Source organism: Hyperolius riggenbachi, chromosome 9, assembly GCF_040937935.1.
Source record: "Hyperolius riggenbachi isolate aHypRig1 chromosome 9, aHypRig1.pri, whole genome shotgun sequence".
Classification (NCBI taxonomy): Eukaryota; Metazoa; Chordata; class Amphibia; order Anura; family Hyperoliidae; genus Hyperolius; species Hyperolius riggenbachi.
In genome coordinates, this window is record NC_090654.1 from 196,634,981 (window position 1) to 196,651,441 (window position 16,461).

Below are 16,461 nucleotides of genomic sequence, written 5' to 3' on the forward strand. Positions count from 1 at the left end.
TACTTACCTGCGTATTCCTCCAGCCCCCTTGAGGCTGCTCAATCCCTCGCCGTGTCCCCAGGCCACGCATGTGCAACGAAGCGTGACTCGGTGACAGTACCTGGCAACTCTGTGGGGGACAGGACAGCCTGGGGACACCGCGAAGGGACAGAGCAGCCTCAAGGGAGCTAAATGAAGTCCCAGTCAAGTAAAAAATTTGAGATGTATTTTATGCCAGGTACACTTTAAAGTGAGTGTTTACCATTTAAAAAATAAAAAAGTCGGATACTCACCTAAGTAGAGGGAAGGCTCGGTCCTAATGAGCCTTCCCTTTCCTCTCCCGGTGCCCGGTCCCGCGCAGGATCCCCCGTGGCAGTATTCGACCAGTTCGGTCAAATACTGCCACTTTCGCATGCCGAAGGGAGCTTATGGAAGCCTTCGGGAGCAATCGGCCTCCCGAAGACGGGCTGCTCCATACTACGCATGCGCGAGCGCCCTCTATGACGCACTCGCGCGTGCGTAGTATGGAGCGTCCCGTCTTCGGAAGCCCGAGTGCTCCCGAAGACCTCCGAAGTCCCTGCGGCGGCGGACGCGAACGGGGGAGCCAGCGCAGCACCGAGGGCACCGGGAGAGGAGAGGGAAGGCTCATTAGGACCGAGCCTTCCCTCTCCTTAGGTGAGTATCTGACTTTTTTATTTTTAATGTGGTACCTATTGGCTTTAAGGCTTCTTGCACACAGGGACGTTACAGGCGCACGTTAGTGCAGCCTGTAACGCTCCCCCAACGCACAGCAATGTAACACAAGAGGGCTGTTCACACTGCCCACGTTGCGTTACATTGTAACGCAGCAAAGTGCTGCATGCTGTGCGTTCTACGCGGCTAAGACGCGTTAGACTGTTTGCACATGCTCAGTCATGTTAGGGAGGAGGGGAGAGCGGCCGGGCACATGGCTAATTAATATTCACTGCACTCAGTGACGTGCAGTGTTTACTTCCTGGAGCGGCCGCTCTGTGCGGCGATTGGCGGGGCGGGATCATGTGATGCCGCATGTGTCCAAGAGTACGCATCACGGACGCCAGAGTGAGCTGCACAACGCGGCTCACTCCGACGTCCACACCAGAGAGCACCAGGCGTTGCGTTAGGGGCACGTTATGTGCCCTATAACGTCCCCTAAATGCAACGTCCTGGTGTGTAACTAGCCTTAAAGGAAATAAATATGGCAGCCTCCATATCCCTCTCACTTTAGGTGTCCCTTAACAACTGAACTAAGAAGAACATGGATGCTGCCATATTTATTTCCTTTTAAGCAATACCAGTTGCCTGGCAGCCCTGCTGATCTATTTGGCTGCAGTAGTGTCTGAATCACACTAGAAACAAGCATGCAGCTAATCTTGTCAGATCTGACACTAATGTCAGAAACACCTGATCTGCTGCATGCTTGTCCAGGCTCTATGGCTGGAACTATTAAGGGCAGGGGCGCCGCGAGGCATAAAGCAAACCAAGCGGCCGCTTGGGGCCTCAAGATGGTAGGGGCCTCGGCGGCTCAGTGACGTCGGCGTGACGTCACTCTGTTTTCCCGCAGCCCCGTGGGGCTGGCAGAGCAGAGCAGGGCTACGGGAAGATGGCCGCCGCCGAAGCCCTGCTCTGGAGACTATTTATGTCTCCAGTACAGGGCTTCGGGTTGCCATCTTCCCGTAGCCCTGCATTCAATCAGCGCGGGAGATTGGAGGAGGGAGGGAGCTCCGTGGGAACTGCGCGCCTGAGGAGCCGGCCACCGGCCAGGAGAGGAGACGGGGAGAGAAGACTTCTGCCAGTGCCAGGTGAGTAAATTCTTTTCTTTTTGCAGCCCTTATCTGCTGAAAATGTGCCCTAATTGCGTTTGATTTCTGCTGAAAATGTGCCCTAATTGCGTTTGATTTCTGCTGAACTGTGCCCTAATTGCGTTTGATTTCTGCTGAAAATGTGGCCCTAATTGCGTTTGATTTCTGCTGAACTGTGCCCTAATTGCGTTTGATTTCTGCTGAAAATGTGCCCTAATTGCGTTTGATTTCTGCTGAAAATGTGCCCTAATTGCGTTTGATTTCTGCTGAACTGTGCCCTAATTGCGTTTGATTTCTGCTGAAAATGTGGCCCTAATTGCGTTTGATTTCTGCTGAACTGTGCCCTAATTGTGTTTGATTTCTGCTGAAAATGTGCCCTAATTGCGTTTGATTTCTGCTGAAAATGTGCCCTAATTGCGTTTGATTTCTGCTGAACTGTGCCCTAATTGCGTTTGATTTCTGCTGAAAATGTGGCCCTAATTGCGTTTGATTTCTGCTGTACTGTGCCCTAATTGCGTTAGATTTCTGCTGAAAATGTGCCCTAATTGCGTTTGATTTCTGCTGAAAATGTGCCGTAATTGCGTTTGATTTCTGCTGAACTGTGCCCTAATTGCGTTTGATTTCTGCTGAAAATGTGGCCCTAATTGCGTTTGATTTCTGCTGAACTGTGCCCTAATTGCGTTTGATTTCTGCTGAAAACGTGCCCTAATTGTGTTCGATTTCTGCTGAAAATGTGCCCTAATTGCGTTTGATTTCTGCTGAAAATGGGCCCAAATTGCGTTTGATTTCTGCTGAAAATGGGCCCAAATTGCGTTTAATTTCTGCTGAAATGTGGCCCAAATTGCGTTTGATTTCTGCTGAAATGTGGCCCAAATTGCGTTTGTTTTCTGTTGAAATGTTGCACAAATTGCGTTTGTTTTCTGCTGAAATGTTGCACAAATTGCGTTTTTATTTTCTGGTGTCTGGGGTAACTGTTGCTGCATTTATTATTTAATGGTCATAGTTGGCTATATTTGCTGTGCTACGGTTAAGCTCCGCCCATACAATGCAATGGCCACGCCCATTTCTCGGCACGGCGCGATACGCGTGCCTCAATCGCCCCCACATCCATTTTTCCCCGCAAACAGCCCCCGCCCCAATCCGCCCTCCCGCTCTACCCACATGTCATGGTCACGCCCACTTATGCGGGATAGCCACACCCATTTTTCACCGCTTCGCACGCCGCAGGATAGGGCCACTTACTACAGTCCGCTTGGGGCCACAAAAACCTTAGCTGCACCCCTGATTAAGGGGCCCATACACTGCTCGATTTCAGCCATTGATCGATTCTATGGAATCGATTGATCGATCAGAAATCAATTCTGATCAATTTGATCTATCTGACAGGATGGAAAATCTAGGTCGATTTGCATTGAATCTTGACAGGCATCTGACAGAAATCTATCTGATGGTCGAATCTGCTGCAAATCTATAAGTGTATGGCCACCTTAAAGAAAACCTGAACTGAACATTAAAAGTCAAAATAAGCATACACAAGTCATACTTACCTCCTGTGTAGTCTACTCCTCAATCTATTTTTCCTCTCCTGCGTCCTGTTTGTCCACTGTGATCAAGGGAATTCTCCGTCCTCCATTTTGAAAATTGCTATTACCCGATAACAGCTTTCTGGTCAGCACACAGTTAAACTGTAACATCGCCCACTTGAGCCATAGGGAAACATGAACACCTCAGTTCTCCTCTCAGCTGTAACTGACAGCAACTGATATATAACTGACAGCAACTGATATATTTCAGTTCTGACAAAATGTTGTCAGAACTGGAAGGGATCACTGTAAGAAGAAAATGGTGAGCTTCTGAGAGGAACTGATGGCAAGGTGACTATGTAATGTGCATTTGAAGCTACCTCATGTGTTTATTTTAAATAATTTTACTCAGTACAGGTTCTCTTTAACAGAAAATTGTATGGGGTGTACTAGGCATTAGAGGCAGAGGTTCAGCAGGATAGCCAGGCAACTGGTATTGTTTAAAGGGAAATAAATATGGTAGCCTCCATATCCCTCTCTCTTTTCAGCTGCACAGTATGTAACTTTTTTTTTTGTAAGCTACAGGTATCCTGGGGGGAGACAGCCTGCTCTGGGCAATGGTCTAGTTTAACCCTGTAGAAGTGCCATCCCTGCCCAACGACCATTTCTAACAGTCGCTCATATCACAAATCACTTATGAAAAAGTTGTATTTTTATCAATCATACCCAACTGGTACTTTCTGTATCACTCCTTTTGATTCATACTAATTTGGAATGAGCAGTACAGGTACAACAATTTAAAAGATTGTAATCTTTAAAGGACATAAACACATACAAATATGTAGAACAGCACTCCTACAAGAAAGAGGAGAGGGGGATTCGTCTTTAAACAGGAACTGAGCATCCAAAACAGGGACATTTGGGAGCTATTACATGCTGGCTGATCTTGGGCTGACATGGAACATCAGGACTTGAAGTTCCGGTGAAGATGGTCTAGAGAGGATGACAGAAAGTGCTGACAAGTATGCGAACAATGCAGCCCTCAGATGTTTCATGCAAGTCTTCCTCTGATGAGTGCTAGGAGGGCTCAGCTCATGTATACACAAGCGCAGGAGGTGAGTGACTGGCACCGCCGCCACTAGCAAAACTCCCAGCCTCAGGCAGGGGCAGGAACCAATCGGCTTAATGGAGAGATGGGCTGGGCTGCTCCACGTCTGCCCCCTCCTTCCAGGCCACTCACTGATCTCTCACTTGGTTACATTGTAGCTCTGGCTCCACGCTTGGATCTGCTGCTGCCGCCGCCTCGGTTCTGTTAGGGGGGAATCTCAGGAGCACCACAAGTCCAGCAGGAATCGGGGAGAATCCCACCAGTAGCAGCAGACGGGGATGGATCATTATGACCCTCATAACCAAACTAATGATTACATGCAGCCAGAGGATGATTGGGACAGGGATCTCCTGCTGGATCCAGCCTGGGAGAAACAGCAGAGAAAGGTAAGATCTGGAACACCAGTGTCATGGCCCTATTGGGGAAGCTGTAGCCTCATGTACCTAATTTTCCTTTCTGTACTCCTTGGAGAATGTGTGCTGGTGACACTTTGCTGTCCCGTCTAATTCGGCAGAGCTGGCTATTGTAGGCGACATGCCCAGTGCAGTCACTCCTAGTAACCCAGCAGAATATCTGTCACTGATCTGATTACTCTGAAGTGCTCCGGATGGTGTTTATATTACTAGCCGTGATCACTGCTCATTACACTGACTGAATTATTATATTGCAGTAAGCTTCAGCAGAAATCCTGCTTGTGTTTGTTTTTCCCCCTACTGAAAGCATTGACTAATGCTTCACATACACATCAGATGGAAGTCATTCCAAATGAACGACTGAAAAAGACTGTTCTCGGTCACTTTGGCCTATAGGCCTTGCCCAATCTTTCGGACAGCGATCGTTCTTGATTAGGAGTGTGTACAGGAATCGGTAGCTCATGAGCGATGCATCCGCAAAGTGTGGCTGTGTGGAAAAAAAGTAGTGTTGTTTTCGCTTTGTGCGCAAATTATGTTACAATTCATCAGTAGTTTACAATGCTGTATGTATCCGCACCATCGCTAAGGATGCATTGCTCACGAAGCGCTTCTGCCTTCCGTCATTCATTGTTTGTTTGTTTGGAACAACTTGCATCTGATGTGTGTAAGAAGGGTACACACAATGCATTGACACCGATTTATTTCCAACAAGTCAGATCTGATTTCTGATCGATTTTGTATGAAAGTGATGGGAAATTGCATTGTGTGTACCAGGCATAAATTCAGAATACTCTTATAGTGATCAGCTGGTTGTGTACTGTACAGGCCAATGAAAGGGTTACAGTTTTTCCTGTCTGAGTCTATAGGGCAGCTAATATAGACATTAGATATGCAGCAGAACTCAGGCAGATGTATATAGCATGCAGTTTTCAGTATCTTATCTCCTAGCTGTAACCTGCAAGCCTTGCCCACCAGGCAGTACTGAAGACCATAGTTCTCCAGAGTGGTACAGCTATACCCAGAGTGAATATAGGTCACTACAATTGATCCAGCCTTGCTCTAATAATCAGGACTGATTTCTGTGTCCGGGCAAATTGTCATCATTGCCCTGTAATAAGCAGCCAGTGATTGCAGTCATCTAGACTGATTTTAGGAATGAAGCAAATTGTTGTCCCCCAGGCCAGTCCTGAGCAGCAGATAAATGACTACAATTATTCTGCTGTACTACAGACTGCCTTTAAAATACCGCAGCCCCAGCATGGTATGTTCACCTATAGGACTGCAGCTCTCCAGCAGGCCTGTTCCACACAGCAGCTGGTCTGCGGGCAGCCTGGCAGTGAGATCACTGACTTTATCCATTATTAAATAGTTCTGAATGCCGCAAGATGTTTTAAATATGAGGGTTTCGGGTTAGTTATTGATAAGACTGTAGACTGCAGGGTGCTGGTAAAGCTTATGGATGAGTGTGTATGCTGCGTTACGTCTTTTATTGTATAGTGTGTGAGTTTCATCAGCATGGGGATCGATTTGTAGATAAACATGTCATAAAAGTGGTTGCAAGAGGCCAGATTTTTTTTTTTTCTTCCTACAATTTGTTTGGATAGACATTCAGGTGTTGCTATAGATACCCTGGAGTTTTTTGGCCATAGTAAAAAAAAATACAGTTCTGATATTGAGGAAGATCTTAAAAGATGGATACTGGAAATGATAAATGACTATTCCACAGTAAAGTTATATCCCCTTGGGGGCTGTAATAATAAGACCTCTGAGTTGCGGTTGCTAGTCCAGTCTCCCTCCTACCTGCCTGCCTGGAGTCCTCCGCATAGTGCTGCATTCTCTATAAGTAATGAGTTGAAAAATCACCAGGAATCCTGAAATTAACCTGTAGTAGCCGGGACTGGTGGGTGGAGCTGGGGACTTGAAAGGGATGTAAGAAGCAGTGCGGGTCATCTCACTCATATCTAATATCTAACACATGTACTAGTGTATGTACTGTAAGTGTTTGGTGAGCAGCAGGTATATATGGGCTAAATGGGTAACCTGCTCCTCCCCACAATAGCTCCACCTTCAGCAAGACATGAAATTATTTCCATTGCTTCATTTTACTCTGCCTAAATCTAGACTCCTCCCACCCCACCTACAATTCCCAGATCCAATAGCTGTAACCTCAGCCTTGCACCTGACAAGTAACCTTCTCCCTGCATTCTTAAAGTGGATCCGAGATGAAAAACTATAACAAGTAACTTGTCTATATATCTTATCTAAAGTTTATATAGTTTACACAGCAAATCTAGCTGCAAACAGCTTCAACAGTTTATGATTATTTATTCCTGTGATGCAATGAGAGCGGCCATGTTGTTTGTCACATTACACACAGGCAAGCTGATCTGCATCTCCAGCCCTCAGCCTGTGAAAACTTCACTCCTCTCTCCTCCTCCCCTCTGCCTCTGAAATCTCTATCTAGTTACCTCCTCCTGCCCAGACTGAGCTCCAAGCCCTTGCTACTAAGGGCTCATTTCCACTATAACGAATTCGCATGCGTTTTTCGCAAGAAAATTCGCATAGCAATACAAGTGAATGGGACTGTTTCCACTTGTCAGGATTCCTTTGCGTTTTTCTGTGCAGAAAAAATTTGCATGGCAGAGCCATCAGAATTCGCATACTGCATACCGCTGTGCGAATCGCATACAATGTATTTAATAGGAAATTCGCATGAGGTTTGGGCATGCGAATTTTCATGCGAATTCGCATAGAAACAATGGAAAAGCACACCAGCACTGCCATGGTTAAATTCGCATACATCGTCATCCATGCGAATTCGCATGAAAATTCGTATAGACCCGCATGCGAAATTCGCATCCGCATGCAAATTTTTACTGCGGCGATTCGCACCGCACAAGTGGAAATGCAGCCTCAGGCTCAGTGTGCCTAGGCACTCTGGAGAAGCTGTGGGAGAGGCTTGTTTAGTTTATAGGGAATTAGAGTATTAAAACAAAAAAAAATAGTGTTTGGCTTGAGAAATGCCCTATAAACTATATGAAAGGAACACAATTATGCAATGAGTAAAGGTTTCTCTCGGATCCACTTTAATACGAACCCTGACTTCCCACCTAGATCTGTCTCCTGAATTTCACCCTAGCCTAACCCTGACCAAAGGCCTTGCACCTTCACCATGAATTTCTAACCAGTGCGTAAATCAAAGCATATCTATCCGGATGAAGTTATTACCGTCAGGTACTGGTAAATTAATTGTTTAAAAGCAGACTATAGTAATGGCCAAAGACCACATGTAAACTGCCAGCCTTGTAAATCCGACGCAGCTTCAGAAGCGCTAAAATTAGGTATGAATGGTGTAGTCACCATACATATACATACATTCATTTGTTGATCGCCCAATATGGCCAATGATGGTAGAATCATGGTATAATCTCAAGCTAACCATGCCAATGCTTATTAGTCAATTTAGATAATTGAATAGAAATCAAATAGGTTCTCATACTATTCATTTAAATCAAAGTATAGTTTAAAACTTACTTATTTTTATCGATGGAGGGGGGGATCACCAGCTGTTTAGCTTTATAAATCATCAATTGGTACTGAACTAGTGGTGTCTGAATTATGTTGTTGGATAATGAAATCTGACTATAAATGGAGTGATGAGTAATTTATTACTGATCCTGGAGGCTTGGCCCATTTGCTGCAGTGTGTGGCCCTTTTATACCTATGGGTTAACCACGATCAATGGAGATCACCAGCCAGGCAAGGAATGTATTGGGTGGATCTTCCAGGTGAACAATGTTCCCTTTAAAATAAGATGGCTGCATTGGGTTATGCGTGTCAGGGCTTTACAGAGGACATTTCATTATTTGTAATGCCCTCAGAGGCAAAGCAGAACAGCTTGGGGCCAGCAAATTTGGGCGCACCATAGACCATAATGTGAATTACGGCTATAACAGCACTCAGATGGTGCCGGCGAAAGAGGGAGTCCAAATTGCTTAAAAACAGTGTAATTCGTCCGCCAGCAATAGCTGGCAGCCGAATTACGTCTTTCCCCCACTATCCATGGTGGCCTGGAGGGGGAATAGTAATTAACTCCACCGGGACTTGTTCAGGACCCCAGTAAGCAGTTTATCAGCTTTATCATGTGCCCAAATTTGAGCTCACAATCAAATGTCCCAGGCATAGATGAGAACTGATTAAGGGTCAGCCTGTTAACCTTGCATCCTATTATTGGGATGTAGGAGGGGATTACAACACTAGTAGACAATATGGCAATAACCAGAAATGCCATGCAGATGATGCCCAACCCCTAAAAAGCCAATGCCATTGGTGTCTTAGCTTTTCTGGTTATGGCCTACATATAAAGGGAAGCACTCGTTGAGTTTTCCTGCCAATGCACTACTGCAATATCTTGGTAGCTTTCTGTGCACACACATGACCACCCTCTGCTATGCATGGTACAACTTGACCTCTATGGAAACGGTTCAACTATAGGCAGATGTTTCAGAATACATCACTATTTAAATGTTATGTGGTCTATGTGTGAAGAAATACACAAGCTTTTACTAATGTTGACAGTGTAAGTACCTGCATCTGTCTTTGTATCAACATTGTGGAACTCTCTGCATACTCCACATCTATTTGATAGGGGGAGGGTGCAGGCAGCAGTCTGAAACAATTAGGCTGTGTGTCATTACACAGTGCTGTTAGTTACTTTATATGATGTTTTGGGCCAAACTCTCATGTCTGTAAAGTGTCCCCTTGTTCTCTGCACTGCAATGGATCCTTTGGTTTGCCAATGTTTACAAACATACCCCCCCCCAAATACATTGGCATGCTTGCCATCCTGCCCCAACTGATGCCAGCATAGTCCTTGCCTTTGGCAACCCCCCCCCCGTCCCACCACCAATACTGCAGGGAAGAATGCAGGGCGGGCCACTTCTGAGCACATTGGGGAGATGCCAAAAATAAATTATTATATTCACCACTACAGTGTCAGATCCCTAACTCCTAATCTGTACATGCAATGTAAGCAATGCATGCACAGGTCCCTTTAACATAGTAAGAGCGATTACAGTAGAGGAGAGCAGAATGACTGATGCTTTGTCCAGTCTGCAGGCTGTAGGGGCCTTTGCCCAGGCTGGGTTGCTGTACACAGAACAGGGGAGGAGGCACAGAGATGACCATGGTGACTGCTCTGCACTGCTGGGCTGAATGGCTGGAGATATGGGAAATCTTTTGGCAGATAACATGCTTCACATGTTCTGAATTTCTGCTGTCTTTATCTGTTTGCTTGGATTTTCATGCACATCAAATGAGATAATCACCTGGCAATGCCAGAAGACAAGTTTATAGACCTTGAGATAAGTGTGTGTATTGTCTGCTTTTATGCATAGGCGGGCATGATTGTGGGAGACTGTGTGGGTTGATGTCGTCTAGATTAGTTTTTTTTTTTTTTTCCCAGACAATTGCTCATCCTAAACAATGGTAATCAGATCTGTGCCAGTTTGGCCAGGCCTTGACATTAGGTCTATACAGATAAGGACAAAGCAAGACGCCCTTGCTTTATGGGCACCCCCTGCTCCTCCTCCCCCTAGTCCTTTTTGCTATGGGGAGGGAGGGAGGAGAGGTGATTGGTGCAGCACATGATGGAGCTGCTTGCTTCCGGTGGGCGGTCTAAAAAGGGGAACAATGTTCTTGGCGGTCGCTGTCAAATTTCATAAAGCTACTGATAGGCATAACCCTGAATCCCTGTGCAGAAATAATTTTGACCAGTGGTGTGCTGCCATCAGGCAGTCGGTTGTAGTAGAATTTGTTTTGTTTTTTTTGCTGATTGCTTTATCCCTAAGTGCAGCGAGGAGACACCTACTCTTCTGAGGCCTATTTCACACAGCCGGGGGCTGAAGACATTGAATTTGCCACCTGTCACCTGGTCGCCACTGCATTGAGCCACATTTGAGCACAGCCATCATCACAGTGGTGACATTATACCTTTTTATTTTTTTTTTCTTATGCCAGCTATCGCAACACATATCAAACCCTGACATACTTAAAGTGAGGTGAGAGACATATGGATATTTATTTCCTTTTAAACAATACCAGTTGCCTGGCAGTCCTGATCCTGTGTTTCTAATACTTTTAGCCACAGACCCTGAAGAAACATGCTGCGGATCAGGTACTCTGACTCAGGTTTTACTGGATGAGCCATATGCTTGTTCCACCGTTTTGACTCAGACACTACTTATGCCTGAAGATCAACAAGGCGGACTGGCAACTGGCATTGTCTACAAGGAAATAAATATGGCCGCCTCCATACCCCTCTCACCTCGGGTTCCCTATAAGGTTACAAATACTGCCATTCAGCTGCATTAAATTGCAGCCTAAAGGTGCTTAGTGGGCACAGAGGGGAGTTTGAATGACCTGACAAGCGCACAGTTCAGCCATCCGTTGGAAAGAGGCCTTACCTTTCCCATCTCCACATGGTGACCTGAGTCTAGTGTGCATGAGCTGTCACAGACTGCCTGTGGGCTGAAACAATCACAAATGCTAGTTTGGGGTTTAGGACTGGTCAAGTAGGCTCCAGAAGCTTCAGTGTTATCCAGGCCATTGCAGAGGCCGAGATTGTATCATTTTTCTGGATAAATATACATTCTGGCTATGTTCACACTGGGGCATTGCCTCTGACATTTATAATCGGATTGCATTATTGTAGCTGTATAATCACATGGGCATGTTGGTAGTGCAATACAGTGGTATAACAGGAAGCATGCTGTGCGGTACCACATAACGTGTACGTTAAGGGCTATTTTACAGGATCAGCTGACAGCAGTACATTTAACTGCTTGTGAGCTGCACCAGTTTATGTGCAGGGCGCATGCCATGCATCCAACTATTGATCTCTTGCATGTGCATCTGAGTGAGCAGCAACCAACTCTGGATGCTGCATGATGCATTTTTTTTCCGGGTGATAACTGCACTGTGTGTCAACTGCTGACCAGCTTGTTAGTAACCCTTGCATTCATTGCATTATATTGCAACCGAAGCATGCTTGACCCTGACAATCAGAGGCTAAATTGCGTGTTTAACGCGCCGTTTAGCCGGTCTGAAAGCGGCATAACTGTTGCAGTGAAGCATACTCTACTGTATGCTTCACTGTATGTGTGACACTGCATGCATAATGCACAATGGGACTTGTCCTTTGCGCTGCAAGCCTATTTTACAAGCTACCCAACGTAATGCTTCAGTGTGACTGTAGCGTTGTGCTTCACTGGGACCATAAGCAGATATTAACGTTTGAGAGTCTGCATGCATGAATTTTCTACCAGTTTGCTGCAAAAGGAAACCTGTATCACGAACAACCACCTGTGTGACTCATCGCTTACAGTCCTATGTGTGTAGCAAGCAATGTTTTCTAACCAGGAAAACAAGTGCTTAAAACATCTGTGTGAATTGTGTTTCTCTCACGTTTCCAGGGCCGGTTGTAGACTTTCTGCTGCCTGAGGCAAACTTGTGAGGATGCGCTACCCCCCCCCCCCCCCCCCCCCAACCCGGTTTGGAATGATTGCACAGCACCCAGCAATTTACTCTGCTTCATTTAGGCCTCTTTCACAGTGCGACATTAGTCATTAAAACAACATTTAACGCAGAATAACTCACGTCAATGAAAAATCAATGCCCCATTCACAGTGCACACGTTGCATTGGTGACAAAGGGTTCGTATAGAAGTACGATAAAGATTGTTCGTAACGAACGATTCATGCCGTAAGAACGATATGAAAATGAGAAGGTAAAAATCGTTCGTTACGAACGACTGTGTACATACTTGAACGTTTTTTTGAAAAAGTACCCAACGACGAACGATAATAGATGCGTGTGCGCAAACGGAAGTGACGCAACAAAATATCGGCCGACGTAGTACACACGTAAAGATATTTTTTTTTTTCCCCGTACGCTTATATTGATTGTTAAACAATATTTATTAGTGGGAAGTTCGTTATTTCACGTTCGTTCAGCAGAAACAAGTCGTATGCAATGGTCAGACACGTAGCACAGTAAGAACGTTTGCAAGAACGAATGTTAGACGAAAAGAAGAACCTTTTATAAGAAATCGTATCAAACTTTTATTAGTACATACGTTAACGGATTTTGAAAATAATACAAATACGAGACTTCCGCTATTTAGTACATGCGCAGAATATTTCCGACGAACGTTATCGCCCGATCTCTGTACACACACGAACGATTGAGCGATTATCTGCCCCCAAAATCCGCCAGGTTGGATTAAGCGATAATGCTCGTTATCGTTTAAAAAAACAATCGATTGAAAAGTTTTACTGCACGATTATCGCTCCAATTATCGTGATTGTTCGTTTTTAAACGATCTTTATCGGACGTGTGTACTCAACATACCACTGCACGTTAAGTGAAAGTACTGCATGCAGTGCACTATACACGTTATTAGCTGTGTTGGACTGTTTGCTCATGCTCAGTAATGACTTGGAAACCTACTTTTCATTGCCTGTATGCGACCGTATGCTCTACTGTATGCGACCGTAATGGGGCATTAAGTTGCGGTGCGACTTTTTCTGGGCATTGCGTTGTAATTTGCGTTGCGACTTTAACGTCGCGTCAAAACGCAACGTCCTACTGTGAAAGAGGCCTTAATGTTCTCACATGACATGCTGCAGCTCAACACAATAGCACACTGACTGGCTGGCTGTGTGTCTGTGACCAATAAACTGCTCACTCTGGCCTAGTGCACACCGAGCGGTTTTGGTAGTGTTTTTAGAACCGCTTGCGGATGTGGAAACGCTTGGGTAATGTGTTTCAATGGGCTGGAGCACTCCAGAGCGGTATGCGTTTGGAAAAAACGCATACTCCTGGGCTGCAGCATTTTTTCGATTTCAGAGGAGTTTCTGCCTCCAATGTTAAGTATAGGAAAAAACGCAAAACGCTTGATAAAACGCCAGATCAGAGCAGTTTTCCAGGCGTTTTTGTTACAGTAGCTGTTACAGCTTTACTGTAACAATATCTGTAATCTGCAACACAAAAAAAAGCTACACAAAACCGCAGAACGCTTCATAATAATAAATAGCTAGCGTTTTGCGGATCTACTAGCGGTTTTTGGTGTGCACCAGGCCTCTCTGCCACTCCATTCCTCCTCAGGAAGGTCACACAGTACAAAAATGTTGCCCCTGAAATCTCTGCGCCTGATGCAAATGTTTCACCTTGCTTTATGAGAAAACCGGCCCTGCATGTTACTGCTATTACTTATGGAAGTAACATTACAGATGTGTTCTACATGGATAGACACTCAGGGCTTGTGTACACCTACAGGTTCACCTTTGAGCTAGCATCTTAAATGCAAGGTTCAAATCTGAGTGAGATTTTATAGAACAGTGTTAAACTGAATCAGATTGCATTTGGCTTGCTTCTCGTTTTTATAAAGGCAACCTGTTTTATTCTGCTACGTTTGGAGTCCATTTGAATACTTTGTACTAAGTGGCTGTCTGTCTGAAGCCAATTCCATCCCTGACACTAAAAAACAGGATATGTTTGGAATAACAAAATGCAAATCGTACGCCGTTTTGATGAATGCTGTTTCTACAGCGCTCCTGAAATTTTCTCAATTCAAATCCTGTGTTCAAGGCCCGGTTCACACTCCGGCACTTTCATCCCATCGGTTGCACTTTGCTGGTCGCCTGCGATTAGCAAAGCACTGCAGCACATGTAATCCTATGGGATTACTCACACTGCAGCTATTGAGGCGAGATTGCGATATTCGCTGATCACAAACGCGCTGAATGCAGCAATTTTCCGGGCATTTGAGTTGCGATTCTCATTCATTTGAATTAAAACCACAAAGCCGCAAAAAATTGCAATGCAAAATTGCAATTGCTAGCTGATTGCGTTTTGCAATTCTGTGTGTGAACTGGGCCTAAGATGTGTTCATAGTGCTTCAGAAAGGCAGCTGAAATGCAAAAATAACACCCGTGTGCAGAAACCCTTATAAAAACTTTCAGACAGCAAGTACTTTGTGCACTCCATTCTTCCTGTGGTAAAAAGCCACAGTATCCGGTGCACTTCCCACAAGGGTGTGGGACTGTAGCAGAGATAAGGTAGTTATTTATTGCCTATATATATGTGGATGGTAGGATGGGCAGAAGTCAGTTATTGTTTAGTGTTGTATAAATCTGATTTAAACATGTCACTTTTCCTGATAGGCAGCGGGAAAAGCAAAGGTGTGCTGGGATATATTTGTAGTATCTGGAAGTTATAGGTGTGGTAGATTATGAATCACAGTATCCACATAAAATACCTGTCCTATAGAAGTATGGAAACGGCACCATATGACTACTGTCGATACAAAAATGTAAGCTTTACATTTTCATAAAGTGGCCATATAGTTATAGATTTGTCCAGTGAGTGTGTAGCCTGGGAATGCCAAAGCTGAGGGAGACGTTATATGCTGGGCATACACGTCAGTTAACGCAGGCTTATCAATCGAGCCTAATGGCTCGATTGATAATATCGAACAGGTCCGATGACTTGCCGGATAGATTCCCCGCTCGATCGGGGACGCGGCAGGAGTCTATCCGGCGGCTAATCGGAGGCCGGATCGACCCGTGTATGCCCAGCATAAGACTTCCCATGTCTATACTAGTGGCACTAAAAACTTAAAAGGACAACTGGAGTGAGAGGGATATGGAGGCTGCCATATTTATTTCCTTTTAACCTCCCTGGCGGTCTATTAGAAACCGCCAGGGGGCAGCGCATCTCTATTTTTTAAATCATGTAGCTAGCCTAGGGCTCGCTACATGATAGCTGCTGTACAGCGGCATCCCCCCGCCTGCTTCGAACGCCTCCGGCGATCTTTGATCAGGAAATCCCGTTCAAAGAACGGGATTTCCTGAAGGGTTTCCCCCGTTGCCATGGCGACGGGGCGGGATGACTTCACCGATGTCATGGACGTCGTGACGTCCTAGAGAGTCCCGATCCACCCCTCAGGGCTGCCTGGCACTGATTGGCCAGGCAGCGCACGGGGTCTGGGGGGGGGGGGGGGGGGGCGGCACAGCGCAGCGAATTGCGGAGATCGAGCGCGGAGCGGCGGCGATCAGAGGGCACACGCAGCTAGCAAAGTGCTAGCTGCGTGTTGCAAAAAAAAAATTATACAAATCGGCCCAGCAGGGCCTGAGAAATCCTCCTGCGCGGCAGAGCCCGTGCTCAGCACGGGCTTACCGCCAGGGAGGTTAAGCAATACCAGTTGCCTGGCTATCCTGCTGATCCTTTGCCTCTAAGCTTAACCTAACACTCTAACACTTAACCAAAGACCCTGAACAAGCATGCAGCAGATCAGGCATTTCTGACATGTTTTGTCAAATCCGACAAGATTAACTGCATGCTTGTCTCTGGTGTGATTCAGACACTACTGCAGCCAAATAGACCAGCTGGGCTGCAAGGCAACTTGTATTGCTTAAAAGGAAATAAATATGGCTGCCTCCATGTATCACTTACTTAAGTTGTCCTTTTAAAAGGAACCCGAGGTGTGAGACCAATGGAGGCTTCCACATTTATTTGCTTTTAAACAATACGAGTTTCCTGGCCGTCCTGTTGATCTT

General features: G+C 45.6%; 1 protein-coding gene across 1 annotated transcript in view; it reads left to right on the forward strand.

The window, feature by feature from the left end:
- Positions 1–4,548: 4,548 nt before the first annotated feature.
- Positions 4,549–16,461, forward strand: part of LOC137533588 (alpha-actinin-1) — a 180,110-nt gene continuing 168,197 nt past the window's right edge. Inside the window, exon 1 of the mRNA XM_068254944.1 lies at positions 4,549–4,816. Coding sequence (XP_068111045.1) covers positions 4,709–4,816 — 108 coding nt within the window. The 5' untranslated portion in view covers positions 4,549–4,708. The remainder of the gene's footprint in view (positions 4,817–16,461) is intronic.